Genomic DNA, 27,928 nt, shown 5'->3' on the forward strand with positions numbered 1-27,928 from the left:
GCAGCTGCAAGTTTCAATGGTGTGACCGCTAGTGGAGTATAAGGAGGCTCCAATCGGTATAACAACATGCACGGATGCTAGAAGGCTCAGTCCTTGCACATTCTCGCGCACGGATATACACAAGGGATGGGGTTTGTAGGCCATTTGCATAAACTCGTAGACGGACAACCGCCAATCACCAGTCTCCCTCAGCTAATGGGTAACCGTGTTACTGGGGAGATAAAGCGTACACCAGTGGCATATCTATAATGGCTGCATGGGGGGCCCCGCACTGCACACCCTGCACCCATATTATTTTAAACTTACCTGTCCGTGGTCCCATGGTGGGTGTCAGCGCTGCTAAGAACACCGGCAAATGGCCACAGCCATTTTCCCGGCGTTCTGCGCATGCGCAGTAGACTCCGGGCACACTCTAGTGCCCGGAGTCTACTAATGCTCCGGTGGCTGGCCAGCCGCTTCAGTCAGCTGCCAGCCACCGGGAAGAGAGGAGGGGGCCCGCACAGGGAGTGCACACGGGCCCCTTCCTCTTAAGACACCCCTGGTGTACACGGAACATCTCTGCCAGCCCCCACATTACAAACAGTATAAAAAGTGACATAGCTGTTACCAGTACTTAGTAGTAGTGATAAATAACCTCGCTGCCATAACAAAATAGCATTGAAATGTACTTAATTTACTTCCCCAGAAATTGTAGTTTATAAGTCACCCACCTTTCAATTTTTTTCCCCTGCCATTCCATTGCTACAACCCCCTAACTACAAGTAAGATAGTGCATCTAATGTTACCTGTACCTAAAGACTGTCATCTCAAGTGGGAGAGAGAACCAATCAGCTTCTCACTGTCATTTCAAAAAACTGTGCTAGATAAATGACAGGTTGCATCTGATTGGTGGCTTAGGGCAACTTCTCCACTTCATCTCTCTCCAAGGTTTGATACATGTCCCCCACAATGAGAGAGAATAAGTTCCAGTTTTGAAAAGCCTGATGTCTCTGTCCGTGTAGCAGAACACAGGAGTGAGACGTTAGTTACATGGGAAAAACGTACTGTTTTATCACATGCCAAATCCTGAACACTAACGATGGACTTGTAAACACCCCAATATGTCGGGTATATGTTGCACATTCACTGTGATTCGCTGAGTATTTACTTGCTGGAATATTCTGTTTATTTTCCAGCCTGTCTGCCAGTTTTCCAGCAGGCGTCTCTCTAGGTTACTGGCTCCCAGTTAGAAGTGGATATACCAGTTTTTGGAAACATACTGTAGAGAAGAGCCCTCCCCTCTCTCAGAGGATATAAAGCATCTCTCATCCCACAGCAAAACTCTACACTGAGAACGTCTTACTGGCATCAAACATGGCGCTTGTACCAGCTCCAGGCTACCAACCTGCCTATAACCCTGTGAGTACCACCTAACCAGCTACTTTGTGTCATTGTGTCTGTCCTTCTGCACTTGGTGTAGCCATTAGATCAATGAAATTGTCATTATCGCTTTCTCAGTTTATGAGACATTGGGGCATATGTATCAAAGCTTGATGTGAGATAAAATTGTGAGATATAGATCACCAACCAATCAGCTCCTAACTATCATTTTTTAAACACAGCCTGCAAAATGTAAGTTAGAAGCTGATTGGTTGGTCATATATATCTCACATCAAGCTTTGATACATATGCCCCGTTGTCTGGATAAATAAGATGTCCCCTTGATAAACTTATCAACAATTTCTCCAAATGTGCCTTAAGGATTGGATCAGTCTGTAACTTCTACAGTATAAAACTTAGGGCTGAGGTAGGCCTGCCCACCCCCACTCCCGTTGTCAGCTATTTTGGGTGTGTCTCGTTCCAATCATGAGACTCGTAGACACATATCTGAGATGTTTGGACTAGTTTGTTAAAAAAAAAAAAAAGTTCACCTCAAGAGTAAACTTTTTAGTAAATTAACCACTTTGGTGCTGACACTGGGATTTCAAATTTCAGAGTTCTCATTAACGATTTCACTGATAAATTGACAGTACAAAGGGCTATGCCATTAATACTACCTTCTAAATATCATTTTGTATGGCCCGATGGGCATTTCTGAAAATAGGGTTAAATGTCTTTATCTGTGAGCTCCATTCTCAGCCCAGAGAGTGAGCAGAACCAGGGAGATAAGTGACACAGTTATTGGGTTGCAGTGTAAAGGCGTTATCCAGAAAATACGGCATGAACGTGGCTCAGCCACGCCCATCCAGTTACTATTTACCGTAAACACTGACAGATTATTAACACTCCGTTGGGCCTTTGTGTGCGTTACTAGTGATGAACTTAGTAGGTGATATTTGTAATTCCTGTGCAGCTTCATTTAGACATGGGTTTGCCACACACTGTAAGAGGCATCCTTGAAACCACCGTCATAGTTCCCAACCATTTTGAATGTTGTTACTTATAGGACTCTGAGAACATCTGTTTTTGATAAAATAGTCATAATAGTTTTGCTATTATGTAACCTGCCCGCCATTGGCGGCTTTGGGAATACTGGCACCAATAGTTTTCTGCTGGCAGAGGATTGTAAACCATCTCTCTCCCACTGAACAGAACATTCTTTAGGTACTGGTAGCGTTAAATACACTCTCACAGTGAAAACGTGTCTGACCCACACACTGGTTAAGTAGGACTGTATTTACAAAACTGTCTTTCTGGTGGATTTTTAATTCTTTAAGATACCATGGCCCTTTCAAAAATACCTATTGGGTGCAGATTCCCGAGTATTGCATCTGCAGAACGGGTCCTGCGCGATCGCACGCAGGCCCCCATTTGCCTCTGCCTGAGTTTATGGGGTGGTGCGGGGGTGGGGACGGCCTGCGTTCCTGGAAATGGGGCGTGTCACCTCCTGCTGTATTCGTATTTCAGCAAGGACGGAATTGCAAAGCGGATTGTGCGCGGCTTTGCAATTATGGTCCTCTGCTGAATGAGGCCCATTATCATAAAAACACGACACAGGTACTATAAAATATAAATGTGGGCAGAGCCACAATTACGTAACTCAACGCGAATCGCGACATCGGCTGCCCGGACCTTCCACTTTTGCTCGGTTAGCGGGCGGTCGCCGCGGGTGACAGCAGGCTACGGGAGACTCGCCCGTTCTTCCGGGTGGCTGGGAGCGCTACCTGATTTCCGAGAGACTCCCGGCTGTTCTAGGAGAGTAGGAAAGTTTGAGTAATACACTAAAATATTAATTTTGTTTTCTTAATATTTAAGAGCGACTACTTATTCTGTAGGTTACTGTTCTTATATAGCTCTATACATCACACCCAAAAGATGGACAGTGCGGGATGAGAAGGGGACACAGGGATCTGGAACTGAAAGACATTCTGAATATACCCTTTACCACAGGTACCTCTGATGGGTGCCAGTATACAGCACTTAGGGGGTCATTCAGACCCACTCGCGAGCGGCAGTACGCTCGCAAGTGGGTCGATGTTCCCCACTGCGCATGCGCACGACGGAGGGAGCTCCGTCGTGCGCATGCGCGGGACCCGGGGAACTACGGGCTTCCCATCGCTCCGGGTCTCGCACCAAAGGGGGCGTGCTGTCGATGTTGATTGACAGCACGCCCTCTTTGGTGGGCGTGCCGGGGGCGTACCTGCCAGACGGAGGCGTTCCCATGGGAACGCCTACCGTCTGAAGCCGGCCCCACTGACATCACTAGTGATGTCAGTGGGAGTGATTTTGGCTCTGATAGAGCCAAAATCACTCCAGGGCTTGTGGCAGGGAGACCCTACCGCAGGGTCTCCGTCGCAAGTCCGATGGTCGCGATGGTCAAGACCATCGCGACCATCTTTTTGGCCGCTCGCATATGCTGTGGGTGGTCACCCACAGCTATGCGAGCGGCCAGGAGGCCGCTCCATTTTCATGGAGGAGGGCCCTGATTCAGAGCGAGCGCTCTGGTCAGAGCGTCCGGCTCTGAATCAGGCCCTTAGTGCAGATAACCTGATTACAACAATCTCCATGCAATTGCCAACATAAGCTGAGGACTGTGCAAGAGAAATTATAGCAGTGTTGAGTCGCAGGACTCTTAGGGGTAAATTTACTAAGATGGGAGTTCTATTAAGAAGTGATGTTGCCCATAGCAACCAATCAGGTTCCAGGTATTATCTGCTAGAAGGTGCTAGGTAAATGAGAAATAGAATCTGATTGGTTGCTATGGGCAACATCACTTCTTAATAGAACTCCCATCTTAGTCAATGTACCCCCTTACAGTTTATTCTAGGTTCGAGATGGAAAAGGGATGGTCAGGGTGTGTCAGCAATGATCCCGCACTCTGGGTGGAGAGCAGCCAGAAATACTATTGTTCTAATAAGGAAGAGGAAATAATACACCATTTCCATAGACCAGTCATGCAGGGAAGTCTCCGTTGTGAATAAAGGTACTGATTCAGAGTTGGGAGCAAAGCAAAACTGGAGTAACTTTTACACCTTGGCAAAAACATGTTGCACTGTATGTAGGTGGGGGAGATGTAAAATGTGCAGCGGGATCTGGTGGTGAGAGGGGCATGTCCTATCTTACATCTAGATTGCAGCGTAAAAATAAAGCTGTCCAGTAATTGTGGTCTGTATCCAGAAACAGACAGTATTTGCCTGCATGCAAAAAAAAAAAAAATTGTCATACTTGCCTCTTACCCCTGAATGGCTGGGAGGCTCCCTTGAGTGGCAACACTTTCTAATCAGAGTGCAATATTAAGCAAATGTGGAAAACTAAAACTGATATAAACTATCTAGAAATATATATATATATATATATATATATACTTTATATATATATTTAATGTTTATAGATTTCAACTTTAGTCACTGTGATAAGATGCATAATATGTTACACAGCAGTGCCCTCAACTCATAATATGCCACACTGTAGAGCCCCAATACTAATATGTCTAATATGTCACACAGCAGTGCTCCAAAAAATGCTACACAGTACTGCCCCAATACATAATATGTCACACAGCAGTGCCCCAATTCATAATATGCTACACAGTAGTGCCCAAATAAATATGTCACACAGCAGTGCCCCAATACATATGTCACACAGCAATGCCCCAATACAAAATATGCTACACAGCAGTGCCCCAATACATAATATGCTATACAATATTGCCCCAATACATAATATGTCACACAGTAGTGCCCCAATACATAATGTCACATAGCAGTGCCCCAATACATAATATGCTACACAGGAGTTCCCCAATACATAATATGAAACACAGTAGTGCCTCAATAAATAATATGTCACACATCAATGCCCCAATACATATGAAACACAGTAGTGCTTCAATACATATCACACAGCAGTGCTCCAATACGTAATATGAAACACAGCAATGCCCCAATACATAATATGAAACACAGTAGTGCCTCAATAAATAATATGTCACACAGCAATGCCCCAATACATATGAAACACAGTAGTGCCTCAATACATATCACACAGCAGTGTTCCAATACATAATATGTCACACAGCAGTGCCCCAATAATATGTCACACAGCAGTGCCCTATACATAATATGTCACACAGCAGTGCCCCAATAAATAATATGCTACACAGAAGTGCCCCAATACATATGCCACACAGTAGTGCCCCAATACATAATATGCCACACAGGAGTGCCCCAATACATAATATGTCACACAGCAGTGCCCAATACATAATATGCTACAGAGCAGTGCCCCAATACATATGTCACACAGCAGTGCCCCAATACATAATATGCTACACAGCAGTACTCCAATGCATAACATGTCATACAGCAGTGCCCCAATACATAATATGTCACACAGAAATGCCCTAATACATATGTCACACAGCAGTGCCCCAATACATAATATGTCACACAGTAGTTCACCAATACATATGTCACACAGCAGTACCCCAATACATAATATGTCACACAGCAGTGCCCCAATACATAATATGCTACACAACAGTGCCCCAATACAGAATATGCTACACAGCAGTGCCCCAATACATAATGTCACACAGCAATGCCCCAATACATATGCTACACAGTAGTGCCCCAATACATAATATGCAACACAGCAGTGCCCCAATACATAATATCACACAGCAATGCCCCAATACATATGTCACACAGCAATGCCCCAATACATAATATGTCACACAGCAGTGCCCCAATACATAATGTCACTGAAGTGCCCCAATACATATGTCACACAGCAGTGCTCCATTACATTTGCTACACAGTAGTGCCCCAATACATAATATGCAATACAGCAGTGCCTTAATACATAATATGCAACACAGCAGTGCCCCAATACATAATATGCAACACAGTAGTGCCCCAATACATATGTCACACAGCAGTGACCCAATACATAATATGTCATACAGCAGTGCCCCAATACATGTCACACAGCAGTGCCCCAATTCATAATATGCTACACAGTAGTGCCCCAATACATAATATGTCACACAGCAGTGCCCCAATACATAATGTTGTACATCTCTGAATTAGGCCCTAATACATTATGTGCTTGAAATTTCCATATATTTCCATAAGCAATACTTTTCCTTAGGAGTCACACATAGCCCAGAACTTTAGATTACTTTACATAACATATAACCCTCACTGTACAATAATTACAGATTCAAGGCAGTATGAAACTCACATTCACAATGCAAATATAAAAATGCATGAGAATATTTTATTAATACAACAATGATACAACACTTCTTCAATAACATAATCTTTCACCAAAAATATAACAATTCACCATAAAAGATACAATATCTGTGTGTAATAACTTCTCCATGTGTATGTGCACACGCTGATTGTGTGTGATCGGGATTCCCACGTTTGTGGATATCTTGCTCATTGCAATATTACTGCTGCCAGTATACGGGTTGTGTATGGGTTGCCGGCGCTCAGGATCAAGACGCTCAAAATGAAAGGCATATTAAGAGAGGAGGGGGCCTGTGTGCATTCCCCGCCTGCGGCCCCAACCTTTCTCCCAGGCGGCCGGACGCACACTGACCATAGCAGTAGACTTTGGACACTAATCTGTGTCCAGAGTCTACTGAACATGTGCAAGTCACCGGGAAAATAATGCGGCTGCCATTTTCCCGGCGATTTCCCTACTGCGCATGTGCAAAACACCGGAAAATTGGTCGCGGCGCCCATTTTCCCGGTGTTTAGTGCAGTGCTACAGCCAATGCAGGACTTTGGAGGGGTAAGTATTAAAAAATATGGGTGCAAGGACTGCGGTGTTGGCCCCCACTGGTCCCAGGGGCCCATGAGCACTGCACACCCTGCACCCATTATAAATACGCCCCTGCTCAGAATCGTGACGCCAGCATCCCGACTGGATTACAATGCCTACTGGTAATTAAGTTAACCCTACCCCTAAACCTAACCCTCCCTCCCTGCAGCCTAAACCTAACTTTATCCCCGCTCTCTAAACCTACCCCCACCTGCAGCCTAAACCTAACCCTCCCCACTGCAGCCTAAACCTAACCCCCCCTCAAGTGCCTAACCCTAACCCTAACCCTCTTCCTAATCCCAATACTTATCGCCGGGATGTCAGCGGTTGGAATTCCGGCGCCGGCATTCTGAGCACTGGCATCCTGACCGCTGGGATACCAACTACATCTCCTGTATACATTATAACAGCACACAGCACTACAACTCCTATTGCTCACAATGCTACAACTCCTACTGTGCACAACATTGCCGCAATCAACCAAAGCCATGCCACCATTTTGTTGAAGCCCACCTAACCCTGATAGGCCACAAACGTCTTCATGTCCAAAAATGTGGACTGTTTGCATGGATCATTATAAGATTTGGTATAAGAGACACTTTAAAGTGCACTGCATTACATACTGTATAGGGGAGTGTGCTTTCTCCTGTCATGTGAGTATAGAATAGCAGTGACCCCTATAGGCAAATGAACAGACTCGCCTTAATGGTCATTTTACTTAATGTTAAATCCTAACAACGACACCTTTCCTTCCTCCAAAGAGCTTTTCTCATTAGAGACTACAATGCATATTGGTAGCTGCTCAATCACCTTAGTAATATCACTCGAGTTCGGAACATCAAAAATTTGGGTCCATGGCCAGGAAACTCCTCAGACCTTAATCCCATTGAGAACTTGTGGTCAATCCTCAAGAGTCGGGTGGACAAACAAAAACCCACAAATTCTGACAAACTCCAAGCATTGATTAGGTAAGAATGGGTGGCCATCGGTCAGTATGTGGCCCAGAAGTTGATTGACAGCATGCCAGGGCAAATTGCAGAGGTCTTGGAAAAGAAGGGTCAACACTGCAAATATTGACTCTTTGCATAAACTTAATGTAGTTTTCAATAAAAGCCTTTGTCACTTATGAAATGCTTGTAATATCACTTCAGTATACCATAGTAACATCTGACAAAAAGGTCTAAAAACACTGAAGCAGCAAACTTTGTGAAAACCAATACTTGTGTCATGCTGTAGTCTGGCGTGTTCTTGCACTTTGCATGCTCCATAGCCTAAGCGCACATTTACGGGCAATTCAGAGTCCTATGCAACTCAGGCCCTGATTCAGAGCCGGATGCTCTTTTTCTTGTGTGGCCTCCTGACCGCTCGCTTAGCTGTGGGTGACCACCCACAGCTATTGGGGCTTGCGACGAGACCCTTGTGGTAGGGTCTCGTTCCCGCAAGCCCCAGTGAGCTTTCGGCTCTATTAGAGCTGGAAGCTCACCCACTGACATCACACGTCATGTCAGTGGGGCCGCCCCCAAACGGCAGGCGTTCTGTCGGGAACGCCTCCGTTTTGCCAGCCACCTCCCCTGCCCGCCTCCAAAACGGTGCGAGCTCTCTAACAAAATCGACAGCCGCCCCCTTTTGGTGCGAGACCCGGAGCGACGGAGCGCCCGTCGCTAGCCGGGTCTCGCGCATGCACACATCGGAGCCGGCGTGCGCATGCGCAGTGGCCAAACATCGACCTGCTCGCGAGCGCATAGCGCTTGCGAGCGGGTCTGAATCAGGCCCTCAGTCCCATCTCTACTTGTGGCTGAAGGGCTGTAACTGGGTGGTACTGGTGCGTACACCCGTAGACCGTTGTGCTGTGCAGAGATGCATCTGATATCAGGCACAGCTCGTGCACCAGGTATAGGGCTAGTGTAAGTGTACACTGATGATGACTATAGAACCAAGAATACAAATAGGGCTGGGTGCAGTCATATAGAATGGGCACAACTCTGCATATGGGTAAATATCTGGATATTTTCCATGCAGGCCGTGCGTGATCCAGTACAGCCAAGTTACGCTCTGCTCTGCGTTGGCCCAATAAGGCGATATTACCGGCAATATAGCAGCGTGTTCAGCCATTCTGCTGCCCGATGCAGCAGCTGAACTGGTACCTTACTTATACCCTATACGAGCTGCAATCCACATAGTTATATATGTATGAGGTGTCTGCGCTTTAAATAGTTTTGAGTATTATTAGATCTAACAACAAGGTGCATAAAACTGATTTCCATCAGGGACCTTTTTTTTATTATTATTCCTTTCACTTTGTTGCCCCCAAAACAAGAAATCTGCCTCATGAAAAGCTGACACCTGCCCAAGCAACGAAAGCTGGTCAGCGACCCGTCACACTACACTCGGGGTGGGCAAAGCAGGATAATCCTGAGTACGGCCAGCTTGCCAAGCAGGAGCCTGACATGTTATTAGCAGGCTTTACCGCCAATCATTATCCCCCTAAACTGTGCTTAGTCCACGAAGGATATGAGGCTGGCACAGAGCCGTAACAAAAGGGGCATGGCCTCATGGGGAAGGGCCAGGGAAGAGATAGGGGAGGCCAGGAGACGCTGGGGATAAATAGGGACATTATATAGTGCACCTCATGGGGAAGGGCCAGGGAAGAGATAGGGGAGGCCAGGAGATGCTGGGGATAAATAGGGACATAATATAGTGCACCTCATGGGGAAGGGCCAGGGAAGAGATAGGGGAGGCCAGGAGATGCTGGGGATAAATAGGGACATAATATAGTGCACCTCATGGGGAAGGGTCAGGGAAGAGATAGGGGAGGCCAGGAGATGCTGGGGATAAATAGGGACATAATATAGTGCACCTCATGGGGAAGGGCCAGGGAAGAGATAGGGGAGGCCAGGAGATGCTGGGGATAAATAGGGACATAATATAGTGCACCTCATGGGGAAGGGCCAGGGAAGAGATAGGGGAGGCCAGGAGATGCTGGGGATAAATAGGGACATAATATAGTGCACCTCATGGGGAAGGGCCAGGGAAGAGATAGGGGAGGCCAGGAGATGCTGGGGATAAATAGGGACATAATATAGTGCACCTCATGGGGAAGGGCCAGGGAAGAGATAGGGGAGGCCAGGAGATGCTGGGGATAAATAGGGACATAATATAGTGCACCTCATGGGGAAGGGCCAGGGAAGAGATAGGGGAGGCCAGGAGATGCTGGGGATAAATAGGGACATAATATAGTGCACCTCATGGGGAAGGGCCAGGGAAGAGATAGGGGAGGCCAGGAGATGCTGGGGATAAATAGGGACATAATATAGTGCACCTCATGGGGAAGGGCCAGGGAAGAGATAGGGGAGGCCAGGAGATGCTGGGGATAAATAGGGACATAATATAGTGCACCTCATGGGGAAGGGTCAGGGAAGAGATAAGGGAGGCCAGGAGATGCTGGGGATAAATAGGGACATAATATAGTGCACCTCATGGGGAAGGGCCAGGGAAGAGATAGGGGAGGCCAGGAGATGCTGGGGATAAATAGGGACATAATATAGTGCACCTCATGGGGAAGGGCCAGGGAAGAGATAGGGGAGGCCAGGAGATGCTGGGGATAAATAGGGACATAATATAGTGCACCTCATGGGGAAGGGCCAGGGAAGAGATAGGGGAGGCCAGGAGATGCTGGGGATAAATAGGGACATAATATAGTGCACCTCATGGGGAAGGGCCAGGGAAGAGATAGGGGAGGCCAGGAGATGCTGGGGATAAATAGGGACATAATATAGTGCACCTCATGGGGAAGGGCCAGGGAAGAGATAGGGGAGGCCAGGAGATGCTGGGGATAAATAGGGACATAATATAGTGCACCTCATGGGGAAGGGCCAGGGAAGAGATAGGGGAGGCCAGGAGATGCTGGGGATAAATAGGGACATAATATAGTGCACCTCATGGGAAAGGGTCAGGGAAGAGATAAGGGAGGCCAGGAGATGCTGGGGATAAATAGGGACATAATATAGTGCACCTCATGGGGAAGGGCCAGGGAAGAGATAGGGGAGGCCAGGAGATGCTGGGGATAAATAGGGACATAATATAGTGCACCTCATGGGGAAGGGCCAGGGAAGAGATAGGGGAGGCCAGGAGATGCTGGGGATAAATAGGGACATAATATAGTGCACCTCATGGGGAAGGGCCAGGGAAGAGATAGGGGAGGCCAGGAGATGCTGGGGATAAAAGAAGAGGAAGCTGCAAGTAAGAATGATAATAAACAGGAAAATTGACAGGCCCAAACAACGCCCCCTGCCCTGCGGTGCCCTGTGCCTTGGCACTGGTCGCACCACCCTAGTTACGGCCCTGGCTGGCCACCTCTATATGGCTGATGGTAGATATATTTCCTGGCCCATATAGTTTTTGGCAGTCTGATTCATTATTATGTATCTACTGTATTTATTAACAGCTATTTATATAGTGCACATACTGTGTATTCTGCAGTGCTTTATACAGACTATTCAGTCATTCACATCATTCCCTGCCCCAGTGGTTCTTAATCAATATTCCCCATCATATGTACACACATATATACACTGGGGTGGTTAATTAATTATTATTATTTTTTCGTCCTACCAGCATGTTTTTGTAAAATGGAGTACCTAGAGAATACCCACTGGAACATGAGGGGAATATGCAGTGGCGTAACTAGGGCAGGGCGAGCGGGGTTCGTGCCCTGGGCGCCGTTGGACCGGCGGCGCGGGGGGGCGCCGCCGGCCACGGTACCGGCCCGCCCGCCCTAGATAGCCAGTGTAGCGCCGACCGCAATGAGTGCGGTCAGCGCTACACATTTGCACAGGACCGGCGCTAGGCTTCCAGCGCCGGTCCTGTGCTGCACGCCTGAGCCCGTTCCCTCCCCCTGAGCGCTTGCCCAATAGCGCCAGGAGGCGGGCTCAGGCTGTGCATAACACACGCATCGCCGCCAGCGCTGGCGGCGATGCGTGTGTTAAACAGCAGCCAATGAGAGTCAGATAGACTCTCATTCACTGCTGCAGCACCCACTGCAAGAGCCGGACTTCCGTCCGGCTCCTGCAGTGGGTAATGGGACTGACGCCATGACGTCATGACGTCAGTCCCATAATGCTGAGCGCGCCAGCCCGGGCGGACTGGAGGGTGGGAGCGGCATCGGCATCGCGGACAGGAGCAGCGTGGAATCAGGTAAGTATATTTTTATATATATTTATTTTTAAACCTTACCTATCTGCACAATGGGGGAGGGTTTGGCTACTACTGGGGGGGACATCTACTGGGGGTGCCATTGGGAGGACCTCTACTGGGGGGGGCTACTATACTGGGGACTACTACTTGGGGGGGGGACTACCACTGGGGGCATTCTAAAAGGGGCCTAGTATTACTAGAGGCACTGCACTCGGGGGACCACTAATGGGGGCAATAATAGGAAGGGCCACTACAGGGACCACTGGATAGGGGGGGGGGTCACTACTGGGAGCCTGCATCAGGGGGACCACCACTGGGGGCACTGCATGGGAGGGGGGGACACTACTGCTGGGGGCACTATATAAGGGGCTTACTGCTAGGGGCACTGCGGGGACCACTACAGGGGGCACTAGATAGGGGGGATCACTACAGGGTGCCTGCATAAGGGGACCACTACTGGGAAAACTGCATGGGGGGACTACTGCTGGGGGCACTATATAAAAGGGCACTGCATAAGGGGATACCGCTACTGGGCGCACTGCATTGTGGGGACTGCTACTGGGGGCACTGCATAAGGGGGAACACTACGTGGGGCACTGCATTTGGGGGGGCCACTACTGGGGGTACTGAGTAAGGGGAACTAATTGGGGGCTGTATAAGAGGGACCACTACTGGGGATACTGTATAAGGGGCACTACTATGGGCCTGCATGAGAGGGACCACAACTGCATACTGGGGGTACTACTGGGGTTAAGGTGCATATGGATAGGAATGTTCAGTTTGAAAATAAAGGGGTGTGTCATGTTGACACGCCCCATTTTTAAGTGACCACGACCATTTTTTGGTGCGCGCACATGGGGGGGGGGGGGGCTCCCTTTTCAAATTTGCCCTGGGCTCCAAATACCCTAGTTACGCCACTGGGAATATGCAAACTCCACACAGATAGGGCCTTAGTGGTAATTGAACCTAAGACCAGTGGTGTGAGGCAGTAAGCTAATCATTGCATGTTATGAGAAGTTTGGGAATTTTGCCGAGTCAGACATATTAATCCCTAAAAAGCTGATAAATAAAAATAAAAGTAGCGTATTCCTGTCTGTTTTGTTCTGTACTAAAGGAGCATTGCATCTAACAAATTACATTTTATGCAGTACTACTAGTGGCCAGAAGGTGTCAATACAGAACCAAACTATCTTCCAGTCCTTATTAGGGACTTGTAGTAGCCTGCAAACTATTTCAAGGCAAAATACAGTAAAGTATACTTGCCAGGTCAGCACAGCTGGGGGCATTGGGCAGAATAGGTGGCTGGTGCAAGGGGCACGACCCCCCCCCCCTTTGATGCCCCTGCTGGCTACTGGAAAATAGTGGTCACCCACGCCATTCTCTCCCTTCCTCTATTTTTCAATGGTAGCCTAGACTCAGAGGCCCAGAGCTGGATAATGATGTTTTTTTTGGGGGGGGGAGCACAGCATTTTTATAAATACAACAAACCTGCACAGATCATAGTGATTTATGCAGTGCTTTAAATTCGATTGAAGGGGGAATGCCATTGATTTTTATGCGGAATAAAGGATTGAAATCTGACGACGAATAACAAATGACAGTCAAACCGATGCATAGTAAATATACTGGTCTATTAGGCTGCAATCCGCCATCGATGCCCATCTGTTTCAATTAGACAGGAAATCCAACACTTAGTGAATATGCACCTTATTCTCTTACTCATTGCAGCTTCAAGGAGCCAAAAATACAAATTAGATGCAATATCACAAAAAAGTTAATTATTTTTAGTAAATACGGAAACTTTGTAAATTCTATTGTTTTTTAGAACCAGAGTAGTAGTAGTATTTCTCTCCATACTAACATCTTAACAGCAAGGCCCATAATCTTATTGTACATTTCCCAACACAACACATGTAAAAGGGAAACCTTTGTATTAAAATAAAAGCAATCACAAAGTATTGCAAAATAACATGGAGTTCTCAGGTTACCAGAATGTGCCACACCTAGGGATATACAGTACAATTCCACTATCTACACTAATCCCTGGATAACTGTGACCGAAAACCCGAAGCCCCAAGCACAGTCCTGTGGATGAGACTGCAATGAGTCACAATGGAAAGGACAAGTCTGCAGGTGTAATTAGAGCAGATTAATCTACAGTTATTTAATAGTACAGGGCCAATGATACTTTATGTGATAGATACTGTAACACTAGTGTGCTATATCTCACAACAACCAAACATATATTACTGTTTACTGTTTAATTGCTTCGGGCAGATCAAAGTGATTATCTTTCCATTTCAGCACATCTGTAATATCACAAAAACTACACATCACACACATATATTTAAAAAGAAAATTCTATGGAAATTTTTGTAACCTCCTTAACGCTCAGAGGTGGTTCATCCGGGTTGGGTATGAAATCCCGGCAGCTGAATATGCTATATGCTATCCCTACCCCACTCCTCCCTCCCTTAGTGGTGCCTAACCCTAACCTCCCTCCGGTGGTGCCTAACCTTAACCCCCCTTCCTGCACCCTAAACCTAACCATCCCGGGGTGGGGGAGTTGGGGTGCCTAACCCTAACTCCCCGAAGCCTTACCCTCCCTTGGGGGTGCCTAACTCTAATCTCCCCCCGGGGGTTCCTAAACCTAATCTTAGTGGTGTCTAACCCTAACCTCCCCCCCTAGTGCCTATCCCTAACACCCCCCCCCCCCCACCCCCCTGGTGGTCCCTAACCCTTCCTCCCTGTAGCCTAACCCTAATCTCCCCCCGGGGGTTCATAAACCTAATCTTAGTGGTGCCTAACCCTAACCTCACCCCCTCTAGTGCCTATCCCTAACACCCCCCCCCCCACCCGCCTGGTGGTCCCTAACCCTTCCTCCCTGTAGCCTAACCCTAACCTCCTGAGGGTTCCTAAACCTAATCCTCCACCCTCCTTGCCCCCCCCCTCCCCCCACAGCTAAGACATAACAAGACCCACTTTACCTTTGTTCCGGATGCCGGCTGTCGGAATTTCAGCTTCGGGATAAAAATAGGCGTGTCAGCATACATAAACAATGGGTGATAAGATCCAGGGTGCTAAATCCAATAATATAAAAATAGACAAGAACAGAAAATAGGGAAGATAATCAAAAGAATACAATCAATAACTTTCCTCTGTCTGATTAATCTTTTCTTGTTACGTTTTGTGATGTCAAGGTATAAGATATTTCATCTATATGCAAAACAGAAATATGATTCTGGAATAGTGTAAAACGCAGGGACGTGCAGTTAGGGTAGGCAGAGCCTCCCCTGTCATACTCCTGAGATTTGATATAAAATTATTAGAATAATACAAAGAAGATATTTATAACTTTTAAACATCTTATTTGTTTATTGGGTATGTAATCGGGAAGCCGGCTGACATTATACCGATAGCCGGCTTCCCCACTGTCATATCCCGGCAAGGGTGTGATGACCGGTGTCTAGATGTAGACGCCGCCCATTTTACCGACGCCGATCGAAGGTTTGCCGGGCGCCGCGAGCGGACAGCCGCGGGGGGGGAGGGTTAGGTTTAGGGCTCCCGGGGGGAACTTAGGGTTAGGCACCCCCCCCCGGGAGGTTAGGGTTAGGCTAGGGGGAGGGAGGGTTAGGCACCCCCGGGGGGACTTAGGTTTAGGCAGCGGGGAAGGGGGGGTTAGGTTTAGGCACTTAGAGGGGGATTAGGGTTAGGCACTTGGGGGAGGTTAGGGTTAGGCACTTGGGGGAGGTTAGGGTTAGGCACTTGGGGGGAGGTTAGGGTTAGGCACCCCTAAGGGAGCGGTAGGGTTAGTGGGGTAGGTTAGGTTAGTTAGGACGATCGGGATTTCCAGCGCTGTCGGGCTGCCACTGCCGAGATCTCTTCCTCTGTCGGCCTGACGCTGATGGGATTCGAACTGGCGGCCATGTGGCCGGCGGTATTACATACCAATTACGTTTATTGCAGCAACAGCTCAGCCTCGCTTCTGTATAGTCAGACACTGGTTGCAGTAACAAAAGATTTATTTCCAACAATAAAATACCGCATCCAAGAGCATAGGCCTATACAAACCCGCATGGGCCCATGACAGGAGACACTTTCTATTAATTGGTGAAAGTGGTAACGGCGGGTTTCCGGAGCCTCCGACGGCATACTGTCTACATGCTCCTAAGTCACATAATTTTGGTAAAGCCTGCATTTTTTACCATTGTGATTGTTTATATGTTTTTTATTATGGATGCAGTACTTTTTTGTTGGAACAACAATTGTTTGTATTCTTTTGATTACTTTCCCTATTTTCTGTCCTTGCCTACTTTTACATTATCGGTGTTAGCGTCAGGGGCATTTATAGAGACATGAGGGCCCGTGTGCAGTCTCTGACAAGGGCCCCCTCCTCTCTGTCTGGCGGCCGGCAGTGCACTGAGCTGTGCATGGCCAGCAACGGAGTAATAGACTCTGGGAACTAGAGTGCGCCCAGAGTCTATAGAGGATGCGCTGGTCACCGGGAAAATGGCCACGGTGGCCATTTTCCATGTACTGCGCATGCGCAAACTATGGGAAAATAGCCATGGTGGCCATTTTCCAGTTGTTTTTACAGTGCCAGACCCCCGCACCGACGTGGGACTCCAGAGAGGTAAGTAGTTCTATGGGTGCAGGGTGTGCGGTGCGGGGCCACCCTGGACCCAGGGGCCCGTGTTCCCCGCACACCCTGTACCCATTATAGATACGCCCCTGGTTAGCCCCCTGGATCTTATCACCCATTGTTTACGTATCTGACTAAAGGGTTAAAGCTGGGAACACACCTGAAAGATATATCTGCAAATGAAGTGATCTGCAGATATATCTTTCGATGATGGTCGTTCATACGCACTGAACGGCCATCATCTATCCGGCCATCATCTGTAAACCGCCCATACACACTTGTCGATGGACTGATATGTCTGCAGACATAACTGTCCATTGGCTGTGCAGCAGTCAATGCAATATGTCTGTGAGCAATTGATCGGCCAATATAACGCCCAGTGTGGACCCAGCTTAACGTGTAACCCAGGTTTGATCTTAGTTTGCTAGTATATTCCATTGCACCAAGATTCACTTCCACATCTACCTATACATTAGAGTTTCTGGGCAAATACATGAGCCCATGTCAAGGTAAACTCCGTCAGTTGTGTTCCTTTTACTAATACTAAAGGTGCGTACACACAGTAGAATAAAAATGCACAATATGACCGATAACGATATCGTTCATATCTTTATCGTTCAGATCATTCATTTTTTTGTTGGACGATAACGACATCGACCATCGGCCGTGCACGCACGCCAACCTGGTCGATATCGTCCAGGTTACATAGGGTCGCTGGCCCATCGTTGGTGGGTTGGTGGTGTGCTGGATAATCAAAATCGATCATCCAGCACACCGGGAAGGTGCAGCGAGATCAGTCAGCGATAACGTTATCGCTGACTGATCGTACCGTGTGTACGCACCACATTACACATTATATCAATTTATCAAGATTTTACCATAATAGTGCCCCTTAGTCTGTAGACAGCAATGGAGGAGCCTGTGCTGATTAAAATCACCTAAGGGCAGATGTGCGGGGGGCGCTAGCACCAAGCTGGAGTCTCACCTTCCCAGTGTACATATACACAAATAAGAAAGGTGGGGGGCTTGGACTGCACACCATAATTTTGAGAATCATGGCAGCTATTTGCTGATGGGTGCATGGTATTCCCATGGCTCTAAAGTTTGGGAGAAGGAATTTAGGGACTGATTCAGAGGGGGATGCATTGGCACAAAGTACCCAGTCGGCCTATGGGTTGCGTACTGCGCATGTATCTGAGTGGCAAGGCTCATGCACCCCGTCTGCGCTGAGACGCGATACAGATTTGGATGCAGTGTCTGGGAAATATAGTAGGCATTGCTGGGAGGTAATGGGGTGGAGTAGCTGACGCGGACGTGCCGCTGAAAGCTACTGCGTACAGAGACTCGGAACCACTGACACAGGAAGCCACACTCAGACGGAGAAACTGTACCTGGGGCTTGTGCAAATTTCCATGATGCGACTAGTGCTGCGCCGATGGCGCGACTAAAGCTACGCTGATGGTGCGTCTAAAAATGGAAATGCGCTGTCATTTGATGCTGCAAGTGGGCGTCTCAGTCCTTCCGCAATCGGACGCGGCATTAGCGTCCGATTGCGGTGTCTGCGTTGCACCTCAGAATCAGCCCCATCATGTGGTTAAAAAAAAAAAAATTGGTCTTAAGGCAAAGCCAGTTTAGTTGTAACTTAAAAAAACGCACTTATTAATAATATGTAATGAAATGTAAACAGAAAAATTTTAAAAATGTTCCTTATTTTCTTTTTCTGCATTTGCCTAAAACTAACTGGCACTCTAAATCTAGCGCCAATATTGCAGAAATTGCGCAGGTCCCTACAAATTGCAGAGTATTACATGTGGGCCAATATGTTATTCCAAAATCTGGAGAGGTGGGGCTGCTCCCTCCACGTGTCAAAGAACGTTCCCAAGTCTCCACAAGTTTTGCCTATTAAATGATTGCCACTTTAAAACATCTGCCAGACTCGCCGGGATCTCGTCGATGCCTCCATTGTGCAGGCTATTACATTTACCCCATAAGGTCATTTGGCGCAGGACAATCATTGACATGAGGGGTGGCGACGGCGAGTGTGTTAAAAAATATGCAGAAGGTCCTTCTCGAAGAGTGACATAGTCCATTTATCTTATGGGGGAGATCTCCGCCTTTGTTAGGGTCTCTGCCTTCGTTAGGGTCTTCCTCCGACATCCGCAATAAGTTTAAAACTAAAACCCCAGCTATACAGTCATCGATGTTCTCCCAGGGATCTGGTCACATCTCCGAGATTGCGTCATTTGATATTTGTTATTTTAGCGCCTTCATACATAACATAAAGGGGAATTTCCGCTAATTATTCATCTAACCAACCAGGATTAACCAGTTTAGCAAGTTGTGGTTCAGTGAATTATATAAATGTGGCAAACATATTTTTGATATCAATCAGTAACCCTTTCTTTGTCCCTTGCAGCCTATCCCTTACACTACTGTGATTGCTGGTGGTCTGCGTCCAGGAATGGCTGTGTGTATTCAGGCCACTACTCCCTGTAACTATAATAGGTATTCAGTCATCCAATTCTATGTCAACACTAAACTCAGATGCAAGTTCTATCTTTTGCTTTTACTAATTTTCCTAAATGTACCTGTCACCTATATATAGGCTTGCCATAGCATCCCCTTCAATATGGGACACAACTGAATTACACAGGTTCTGTGGCTGGCTGACTTTAAGTCTCCATTCACCTGGTTTTAATCAGCCACAGAACCTGTCTCATTCACGTGTCCCGAATTAAAGGGATGATATGGGGAGCCGACCTATACACAATGAAGGCGACCATTTTGTGTCTTCATCCAATATTCATGAGAACGCAGTATATGAAGGAACGTTGTGCCTTGGTGATGGGCTCTTGTACCTAGTGGACAGGCAGGATACTCATGAATGAAGCTGCCTTCTCTGTATGTAGGTGATGGGTACAGATGCCTTCCATTCTTTCCCCATATCCGTACTGTTCATGTGTTATCATATTGTCCCTCTGTTAATGTCACACAATCCCTGCTGAACTTCTTCATTTCATCTCTCTTCCTGCTTCCCTTGTCTTCTCACAGCTTCTCCTTGTCCTTACTATCATCTCATATGGAGCAATTGTCCATCCTGCTCCATCCAAGCCTTTTACCCGTCCATGCTGAATCCTGCATTACTCTGCATGGGGCTGTACTTAATGCAGAACACAAATGGAGGAGAAGAGCACTACTAGGACGCCTGGCTTAATATTTTCTACCAGAATATTGCCACATTAAACCATGTTCTTGTCTACCCCAAATCATACCTGGTCCAGCTCTCTCTCCCTGTTCTCTCCTTTCCTCTACCGCTGCCATAAATTCCTGAAACGTATAATCTTTCTTTGCTTTGTTCTCATCCTTCGTTCTGTGTGTTATATCTTTAATTTGATGTTCCTGATATTTTTCTTGTTCCCCCAAATCAACTTTCTCATTCCCCAATTACGTTTCCTAGGTTTGCTGTCAACATTGCAACTGGTGAGGATGAGGGTGCAGACATCGCCATTCACATGAATGCCCGGTATGATGGCCGTGACCGTGTTGTATTTAACACACGGCAAGGTGGGACTTGGGGAACTGAAGAGATGAAGAAAGAGATGCCCTTTAAGGCTGGAAAAGTCTTTGTCATTCTGTTCGAGATCACTCGAAACAACTACCTGGTAAGATGGACACTGGCATCACTTTCATAATCTCATTACACTTCACTGACCAAAGACACAGAGATCTATGATGTATTAAGCCTTGGACTGTGATACAGTACCAACCAATCAGCTCCTGACATTTTTCAAGCACAGCCTGTACTTTGACAGTTAGGACTTGATTGGTTGGTACTTTATCTCCATCCACTTTATCTCTCTCCAAGGCTTAGTACATAGGGCCTGATTCAGCAGTGCATGCAAGTGCACTGCTGATTGAGGTTTCCCGATTATCGGGAATCCTGTGTAGTCGCACGCAGACCCTTCAATTCCTCTGCCTGATTGACAAGTAGCTCCTGTGGGATGGGTGTGGTGGCCATTTTGTGTATACGGACATGAGCCTGCTGATAGGAGGTCTATCTACAAAATGGAGTTTGGTCAGACTGGCCATTCAAAACTTTCACATATGCAGTATTATGAAACACTTATTGTGGAGGTTTTATTGTCAGTCTATTCAAATATCAATTATTACCTTTTGAGAGACTCTGACATAATAACCAATGCAGGTCTACCAATAAGCACTTGTCTTACTTATTTTTGAACTTGATGTGGTCACTGCACATGTTTTTTGCCAGGAATAACATTTTAATTTTATTTTCTCCACCATTCTGAAAATTATTTTAATTTTAGTTATTTTTATTTCCTGGGACAGTTACAGATAGAACTTTCAATTCTTGCCATATTTGAGTATCTGATTTATTGAGAAAATATCATTCCCCTGTAACATGGACATCCAAAATATATTTTAGATTGCGGGTTAGGTTTTGGCACTAGTGCAACAAGGTGGCACTCTATGAAGTTTTGAGAGGTACCCTGGGGGCCAGTCCCCCTCCGAGTAGGGTCAGAGCTCCTTTTTTGTTTTGATGAATGTTCTCAGTTTTGAAGTTGGCAAAAAAAAAAAAAAACTCCATCCAATCAGATCACTAGAATGTTTACAGCAGCACAGAATATCTCAGGAGGGGAATATTGATCTTCTGAGAGGCAGCATCCAGTCCATGTAAGAGAAGGCAGGACTCCCTATCGCAGGGGCTGAAAGACACATACTTTGATAATACTAGGAGCAGGGTTCTTCTTTAGCATAAAAGCAGTTATATGAGGCTACTGGAAGATTGTGCTGCGGAACTCATCTAAATGAAGTGTCATGTGTCAGCACCAATAGTATTCATTTATATTTATTTTAGCTCTTTCTATTAAATTGCACTGTTATTGCTTCTGTAAAGCACTCAGTTCACCGTTTGACATATCTGTTGCTCTGTACAGGTGTCTGCAAACGGAGAACGGTTCTATGAGTATGCACATCGGATTCCTCCGGAGCAGGTGCTGTGGCTGCAAGTGAATGGGGATATTGTAGTTCAAACACTGGGCATTATTGGCAGTGGACCAGGCGTAAAGGGGGTAAGTAACATGGAGGACTGTTAGCTACATGGCTATAATGGAGATATGCTTAGCACTTGTTGTAGGGGGTGTAATAAATAATAGTTGGTCTTCATAGCTTTAATAAGTCTGATTTTTATAACCTGAATACAATATTCACTCTAGAACTCTGGGCATATACCAGGAATTTAACTGAATATCTATCAGAAGATACTGATTAAAACCTACATACGAGTATTGTATATTTCAAAGCATTAAGCACATAGGCCCTCATTCAGAGCAACTCGCTATTTGCGGTCGTTCGTTCTAAAACAAGGGGTGGCTATTCAAATGAACCGTTCGCTGTTTGCGGTCTGTTCACGCCTCTAGGTCTGAACGAGCGAACAAAACTTGCGTTCGTTTTTTGGAAAAATACGCCCCCTGGCCGCTCGCATCCTACGTCATGTCCGCTATTTATTAGATTAATCGAGTACATCGACCAGGGTATGAACTGCTCGCTATTCTTGTGGTTGGTTTTTGCTACCACAATTTTGCGAGCAGTTCTGGCTCTAAAATAACCCAGTGACGTGGTCAATGACGCTGCTGTTTTAAATATGCACACCCATAAAACGCCCGTTTTGACCTTTAAGCACGCCTGCGATCGGATCTCCACTCCCCGTTTTCAAGCACCTTCCCCTGTTAACACCCATATACGCCTCTTTCTGTCACTCAAATTATCAGGCATTCGCTATTTTGCGAGCACATGAATTTCGGCCGCACTAAGTGGTTCGCGCATGCGTATAACGATCCGTACGCATGCGCAGTTGGGCAAACATCGCTCGGAGCGAACGAGCAGCCACTTGGGTCCGGCTCTGAATCAGGGCCATAATGTCTTAGACTTTCATGCAATGTTACATCTATTGACTTGGATGTCATGTTTTCATCTCTGTTGTGCTCATATAAGTTGTACAATGAAAATTCAATAAACTTTAAGAATTATATAGAAATGGCAAATGTCGGGATTGACCAACTAAGAAACTCTGGTAGGCAATAGCCGTGCCGGTGCTGCAGAACAGCAAAAATCACACGGAAAATGGAGGTGGCTGCCATTTTACCGGAGACTCAAGCATGCCAGTATCTGCTGGGCTGCCACAGAGGAGGGGAGCCCACACGGAGGCTGCACACGGGCCCCCTCTTCTCTTAAAACACCTCTGCTGGCCGGGATGGTTTGTAATCATCGATGGTCTATTGCTAATGGGAACTTATTTTTCACTGAGGGTGCGGCACCCATGCCACAACTTCGATGGTGGCATCCGGTGTTAAAAAAAACATTGGCGCTGCTGGTCTGATGGTCGAGGTCTGCACATGCACAGCACTCAACCATCAATTTCTATAAATTGTTAAACCCATCAATGGTACAGCGCTCAATGGCCACCACTAACTCATGGATGAGACCTCCTAGGTATGAGACCTTCTGAGAATGAGACTAGTGTATAGTTGCCAAATCTCCGTAAATGACTACAAGGCCGAGTTTTAAACATTAGTCAGTGGAAATAACTAAATTTTCATTATTAACCGACTACACAGTAGAATCCCTGTTTTTTCCATATATGAAATGGAAGTCACCAACTATTCATGTCATTGTTGTGGTAGATATCACTGTACATACTGTATTTACTTATTAACGGGATAGCTAATGAGCTAATTGTCATGTATGTATTCCAGAGTCTCGTGTTGTCGGCCGCCCAGGCGCAGCTTCCGGTTAGTATGATCTGGTGACTGTGATTTGTTGGTAAGCAGTAACTGGTTCTTCACATCTCAATGCTGTTTCTGTTTGTCCTATAGCCCATGCTGGGACCCCCCGCTCTAAATCCAGTAAGTATCCATTAAACATTGAACCCCTGACATTCGCCAGCACATTACAATGCTCACCACTGAATGGTCTTGTGCCTCCTTCTAGACAGTGCCGTTCAAAGCATGTATCAGAGGAGGGATGATCCCAAAACGTACCGTGGTTGTGAAAGGCATGGTGAAATCTAGTGCCAAAAGGTGAGGTGCAACGCTCTGCGAGGATTTGCAATTGTGGCAATGTTTTTCTGAGGATTCATTTAACATTTTTTTACTATTTTGTTATTTAGTTGTTTTTTATATGGGGTTTCAGGTATTCAAAATTGAATTGTGTGGAGTTCTTTGTTAAAGGATAACTAAGCCACAAAATTAAAATTGTAAACTAGTGTTCAGTGAGTGTAACACTGACATTCCACTGCAGCCAGGGATCGACTGGCCCACAATGGTACAGGGGAAATCCCTGGTGGGCCCTACTGGCTGAGGGCTCCACCTCCTCACTGCCTGATGGCTCCACCTCCTCTTCTAATGTCTGATTTCAGACAGTGCACTCCAATGATACATTGCTATTCTATTACAGGGTCAGTTACCTGATAGAGCAGGACCACGCATGAACAGACCATGCACTGTACTATCCATGTTGTCTGCAGGCTATGTCCTCTATAATGGCTGGCCACTCCTCTGTGTTGGCTGGCCACACCCCTTAAGCATGGGCCCCTACCACTGCCTTCCCCCGGTGGGCCCTTTATTCCCCAGTCCAACACTGACTGCAGCTGTTACTTCCTCACATCTCTGCAGAAAGCTGAAGCACCTGTGCTATGTCTGTAGCATAGTGTTTTAATGGGTTCTCTCATACAGGTGAAAATGCGGATGCAGTAGGTTTTTCCATGACTATGACATCACTACCTTAGTTGCATTTCTGTGCAACAAGTCTGTCAGTCATACTCTGCCTACTCAGTTAGAGAAGCATATTCCTCCTAACATGGCAACCTGGAGAAGTGCCGGCTTTATTTCACTATGGTACATATGACAAGAGCCGTAACTAATCTTTTTGATGCCCTGGGCCAGAAAGAGCATTGGCAACCCCCACCCTATTTTTCAAATAGGGATGTAAGACAAGCACCCGAAAAAGGGGTGTGGCCTCATAGACTGCCATCAGAAATTGCGTGGCAGACAGCTCCATGTGTAAGGTGTCTGACTGCCATGTGAGAGGTGATGGGTTCGGGTCCCAGGTATGACAGTATTTTGAAATGTGTGTTTTAATTAAAAGAGGATGTGACTGAAGGTGCTGGGGGAGGTGACTAGTTGGAGGGAGAATCAGCCAGGGAGGAAATAGGGGCGGCCAGGAGATGCTGGGGATAAAAGAAAAGGAAACTACAAGTGAGAATGATTATAAACAGAAAATTGACAGGCCCAAACAGCGCCCCCCACCCTGTGGTGAGCTGTGTCCTGGCACATGTCGCACCACCCTAGTTACGCACCACCCCTGCATTTTAATTTGATTGTTAGAATTTTGTCTACCAGTACTCTTTTCCGTATGAAATAGAAGGTGTGGTAGATGTCCTGATGAAATTATAGACTGCAAACCAATTTCTGCCTCCTCCAAACATGCGTTAAAGTCAAATACTTTTGCAGAGAGAAAAAAATTCACATGCTAACCCAGGCGTGCCCCTGTACACCCCCTCATTAGAGGCTGCCAAAGTTAGCAATCTCCCAGGGGGGCACTGCCATTTGGGGACACACAGTATATGTTTCCCAATAAATAAATGCACAAGGCCGCAAAATATAACCGTGCAATTGTGCAGCTTCTAAGGTGACCTTTACTATATTGTCCTCAGCAGTTACAATATGTGTCAGCGATCTGGAACTACTTCCTAATTTTATCTATTAACCGATTGGTGCTCTTTGTCCAGCTTTTCTATAAATTTTAAGGTTGGATACAGCAATGAAATCGCTTTTCATCTGAACCCTCGTCTTAACAAATCTACAGTGATCAGAAACAGTTTTATAAATGGGATCTGGGGAGAGGAGGAAAAGGATTTGGCCAAAAATCCCTTCAAGCAAGGGGAGTACTATGAGGTGAGTTACTGGACAAGTTAACAAAGAGCTGAGGCAGTGACTGTATAATCGTCCGATGGTCATCAGTGCTCTATTACTCACCGGGCCAATCAGAGGTGGGATCAGGGCTTCGCAGGTTGTGCCAGGAGGGGGTTAGAGATAAACTCTGATAGTAAAAGAAAACATTGAGAGGCTCTGTGCCATCAATAGCAGAGAACCATTGGTTCTACGCCATCAATGGCAAAACTATGGGCCATCGGTGGTTAACCATGGGAGGTTGTAAACCATTGATGGTCGATTGCCATCCCCATGCCAGAGTATACTCGCTGCATATGCCGTTTGGGAGAGGAGTGGGCCATACGGAGACTGCACACGGGCCCTCTCCTCTCTAAAACCGCCCCTGTCAGGAGTGTGCCTGTGCGCAGTCTGCGGTGATGGTCAGCTGGATGGCTGTGTGTTATGTGCATTAGAGGGCAGCTTGTAACGGTATACAATCGGGAAGCCGGCTGCCTTAATACCGGCAGCCGGCTTCCCGACTGTCATATCCCAGCGAGGGAAGAAATGCCGGGCGTCTAGATGTAGACGCCTGACATTTCCCCGACGCCGGGAGACCGGCGCCCGGCATCCCGATCGAAGGGATGCCGGGCACCGCGAGCGGACAGCCGCAGGGGGGAGGGTTAGGTTTAGGGCACCCGGGGGGAACTTAGGGTTAGCCACCCCCCTTGAGGGTTAGGCACTCTCCGGGGGACTTAGGTTTAGGCAGCGGGGAAGGGGGGGGATTAGGGTTAGGCACTTGGGGGGAGGTTAGGGTTAGGCACCCCTAAGGAGGGTTAGGTTAGTAGATACTTACCTTAGGACAATCAGGATTTCCAGCGCTGCCGGGCTTCCGTTGCCGGGAACTCTGCATCTGTCGGCCAGGCCATGCGGCCGGCGGTATTTCATACCGATTCCCTTGTAACAGGTGTTTGTGTGATGTGATGGCCAGACACGTGGTTGGCCTGCAGTGATGGACACTTAGGGCCTGATTCAGAGAGGTATGCTAACCCGATGGTCAGTGCTGCGGCCTGGCCATAGGATGCGACGGTGATCCCAGGCTGCGACCTTGGCCGCAGCGCTGGGGTCGCAGAGGCAGCAAGGAGGTGTCTTGTTTCCTGCAGACACCTCCTGCTACATTAGCATTTTAGATGGACGGAAATTGCACAGCCGCTTGTGTGCACCACCGCTGTTCCGTCCATCATCTCCGAATCAGGCCCTTAGGCAATGCTTCCGCAATAACTGTTATTGGTCTCCCTTTTTCTCTTCTAGATTTCTGTCCGCAGTGGAGAGAAGCATTTTAAGGTCTTTATAAATGGAAGTCACAGCTTTAACTATGCCAATCGAATGCAGAACTTGCAGCACGTGGACACCCTGGAGGTGGAAGGAGACACAAAACTTATTTTTGCATTCATCTGATTGTCTCTTCTCAATTAAGCCTGCGTCTAACATACCCCAATGAGCAAACAAGTTATCTCTAACAACATTTATTAATGCTGACGTACCATAAATAAGCATGTTTCTATAAAGTTCTTATACATACTCAAACCAGGAACTCTGCATTTCCTTTATTCCTACACTAAACTGCTGGTCGCATTCATTGCAGAGCTGCAACGCGTTAGTTCAGGTGTGATTCTCTTCTGGGTGACTCGCTGCCACCATCAGACACGCACCTGAGATTTTATTCATGCAGTAAGAGAGGGAGCAGGGGTTGGTCCAAGAATGTGCCACGTATCTCAAGCAGGTGCCAGGCCCAGGTGCTACCATTCGTTTGTCAATCCATCACAATTGTAGGCAGATTGAGGTTGGCCAGATGAGTCTTTTGCTGAATATACTCTCAGCACTATCTTTG

The 27,928-nt window shown here is 46.9% G+C and overlaps 1 protein-coding gene across 1 annotated transcript; it reads left to right on the forward strand.

The window, feature by feature from the left end:
• The first annotated feature begins 1,290 nt into the window (after positions 1-1,290).
• On the forward strand, positions 1,291-27,624 carry LOC148518707 (galectin-4-like). The gene is made up of 9 exons (XM_088477033.1): positions 1,291-1,398; positions 19,506-19,594; positions 20,547-20,751; positions 22,048-22,182; positions 23,866-23,901; positions 23,986-24,015; positions 24,101-24,189; positions 25,899-26,064; positions 27,349-27,624. The coding sequence occupies exons 1-9, from the start codon at positions 1,354-1,356 to the stop codon at positions 27,493-27,495; spliced, it is 942 nt and encodes a 313-aa protein (XP_088333159.1). The 5' UTR covers positions 1,291-1,353; the 3' UTR covers positions 27,496-27,624.
• The last annotated feature ends 304 nt before the right edge of the window (positions 27,625-27,928 follow it).

Source organism: Taudactylus pleione, unplaced genomic scaffold (genome assembly GCF_031769625.1).
Source record: "Taudactylus pleione unplaced genomic scaffold, aTauple2 ptg000199l, whole genome shotgun sequence".
Classification (NCBI taxonomy): domain Eukaryota; kingdom Metazoa; phylum Chordata; class Amphibia; order Anura; family Myobatrachidae; genus Taudactylus; species Taudactylus pleione.

Coding starts and splice junctions, on each gene's coding strand:
- LOC148518707 (XM_088477033.1), top strand. CDS start 1,354: ATGGCGCTTGTACCAGCTCCAGGCTACCAACCTGCCTATAACCCT. Junction 1,399..19,505: donor ACCAACCTGCCTATAACCCT/GTGAGTACCACC, acceptor TGTCCCTTGCAG/CCTATCCCTTACACTACTGT. Junction 23,902..23,985: donor CCGCCCAGGCGCAGCTTCCG/GTTAGTATGATC, acceptor TTTGTCCTATAG/CCCATGCTGGGACCCCCCGC.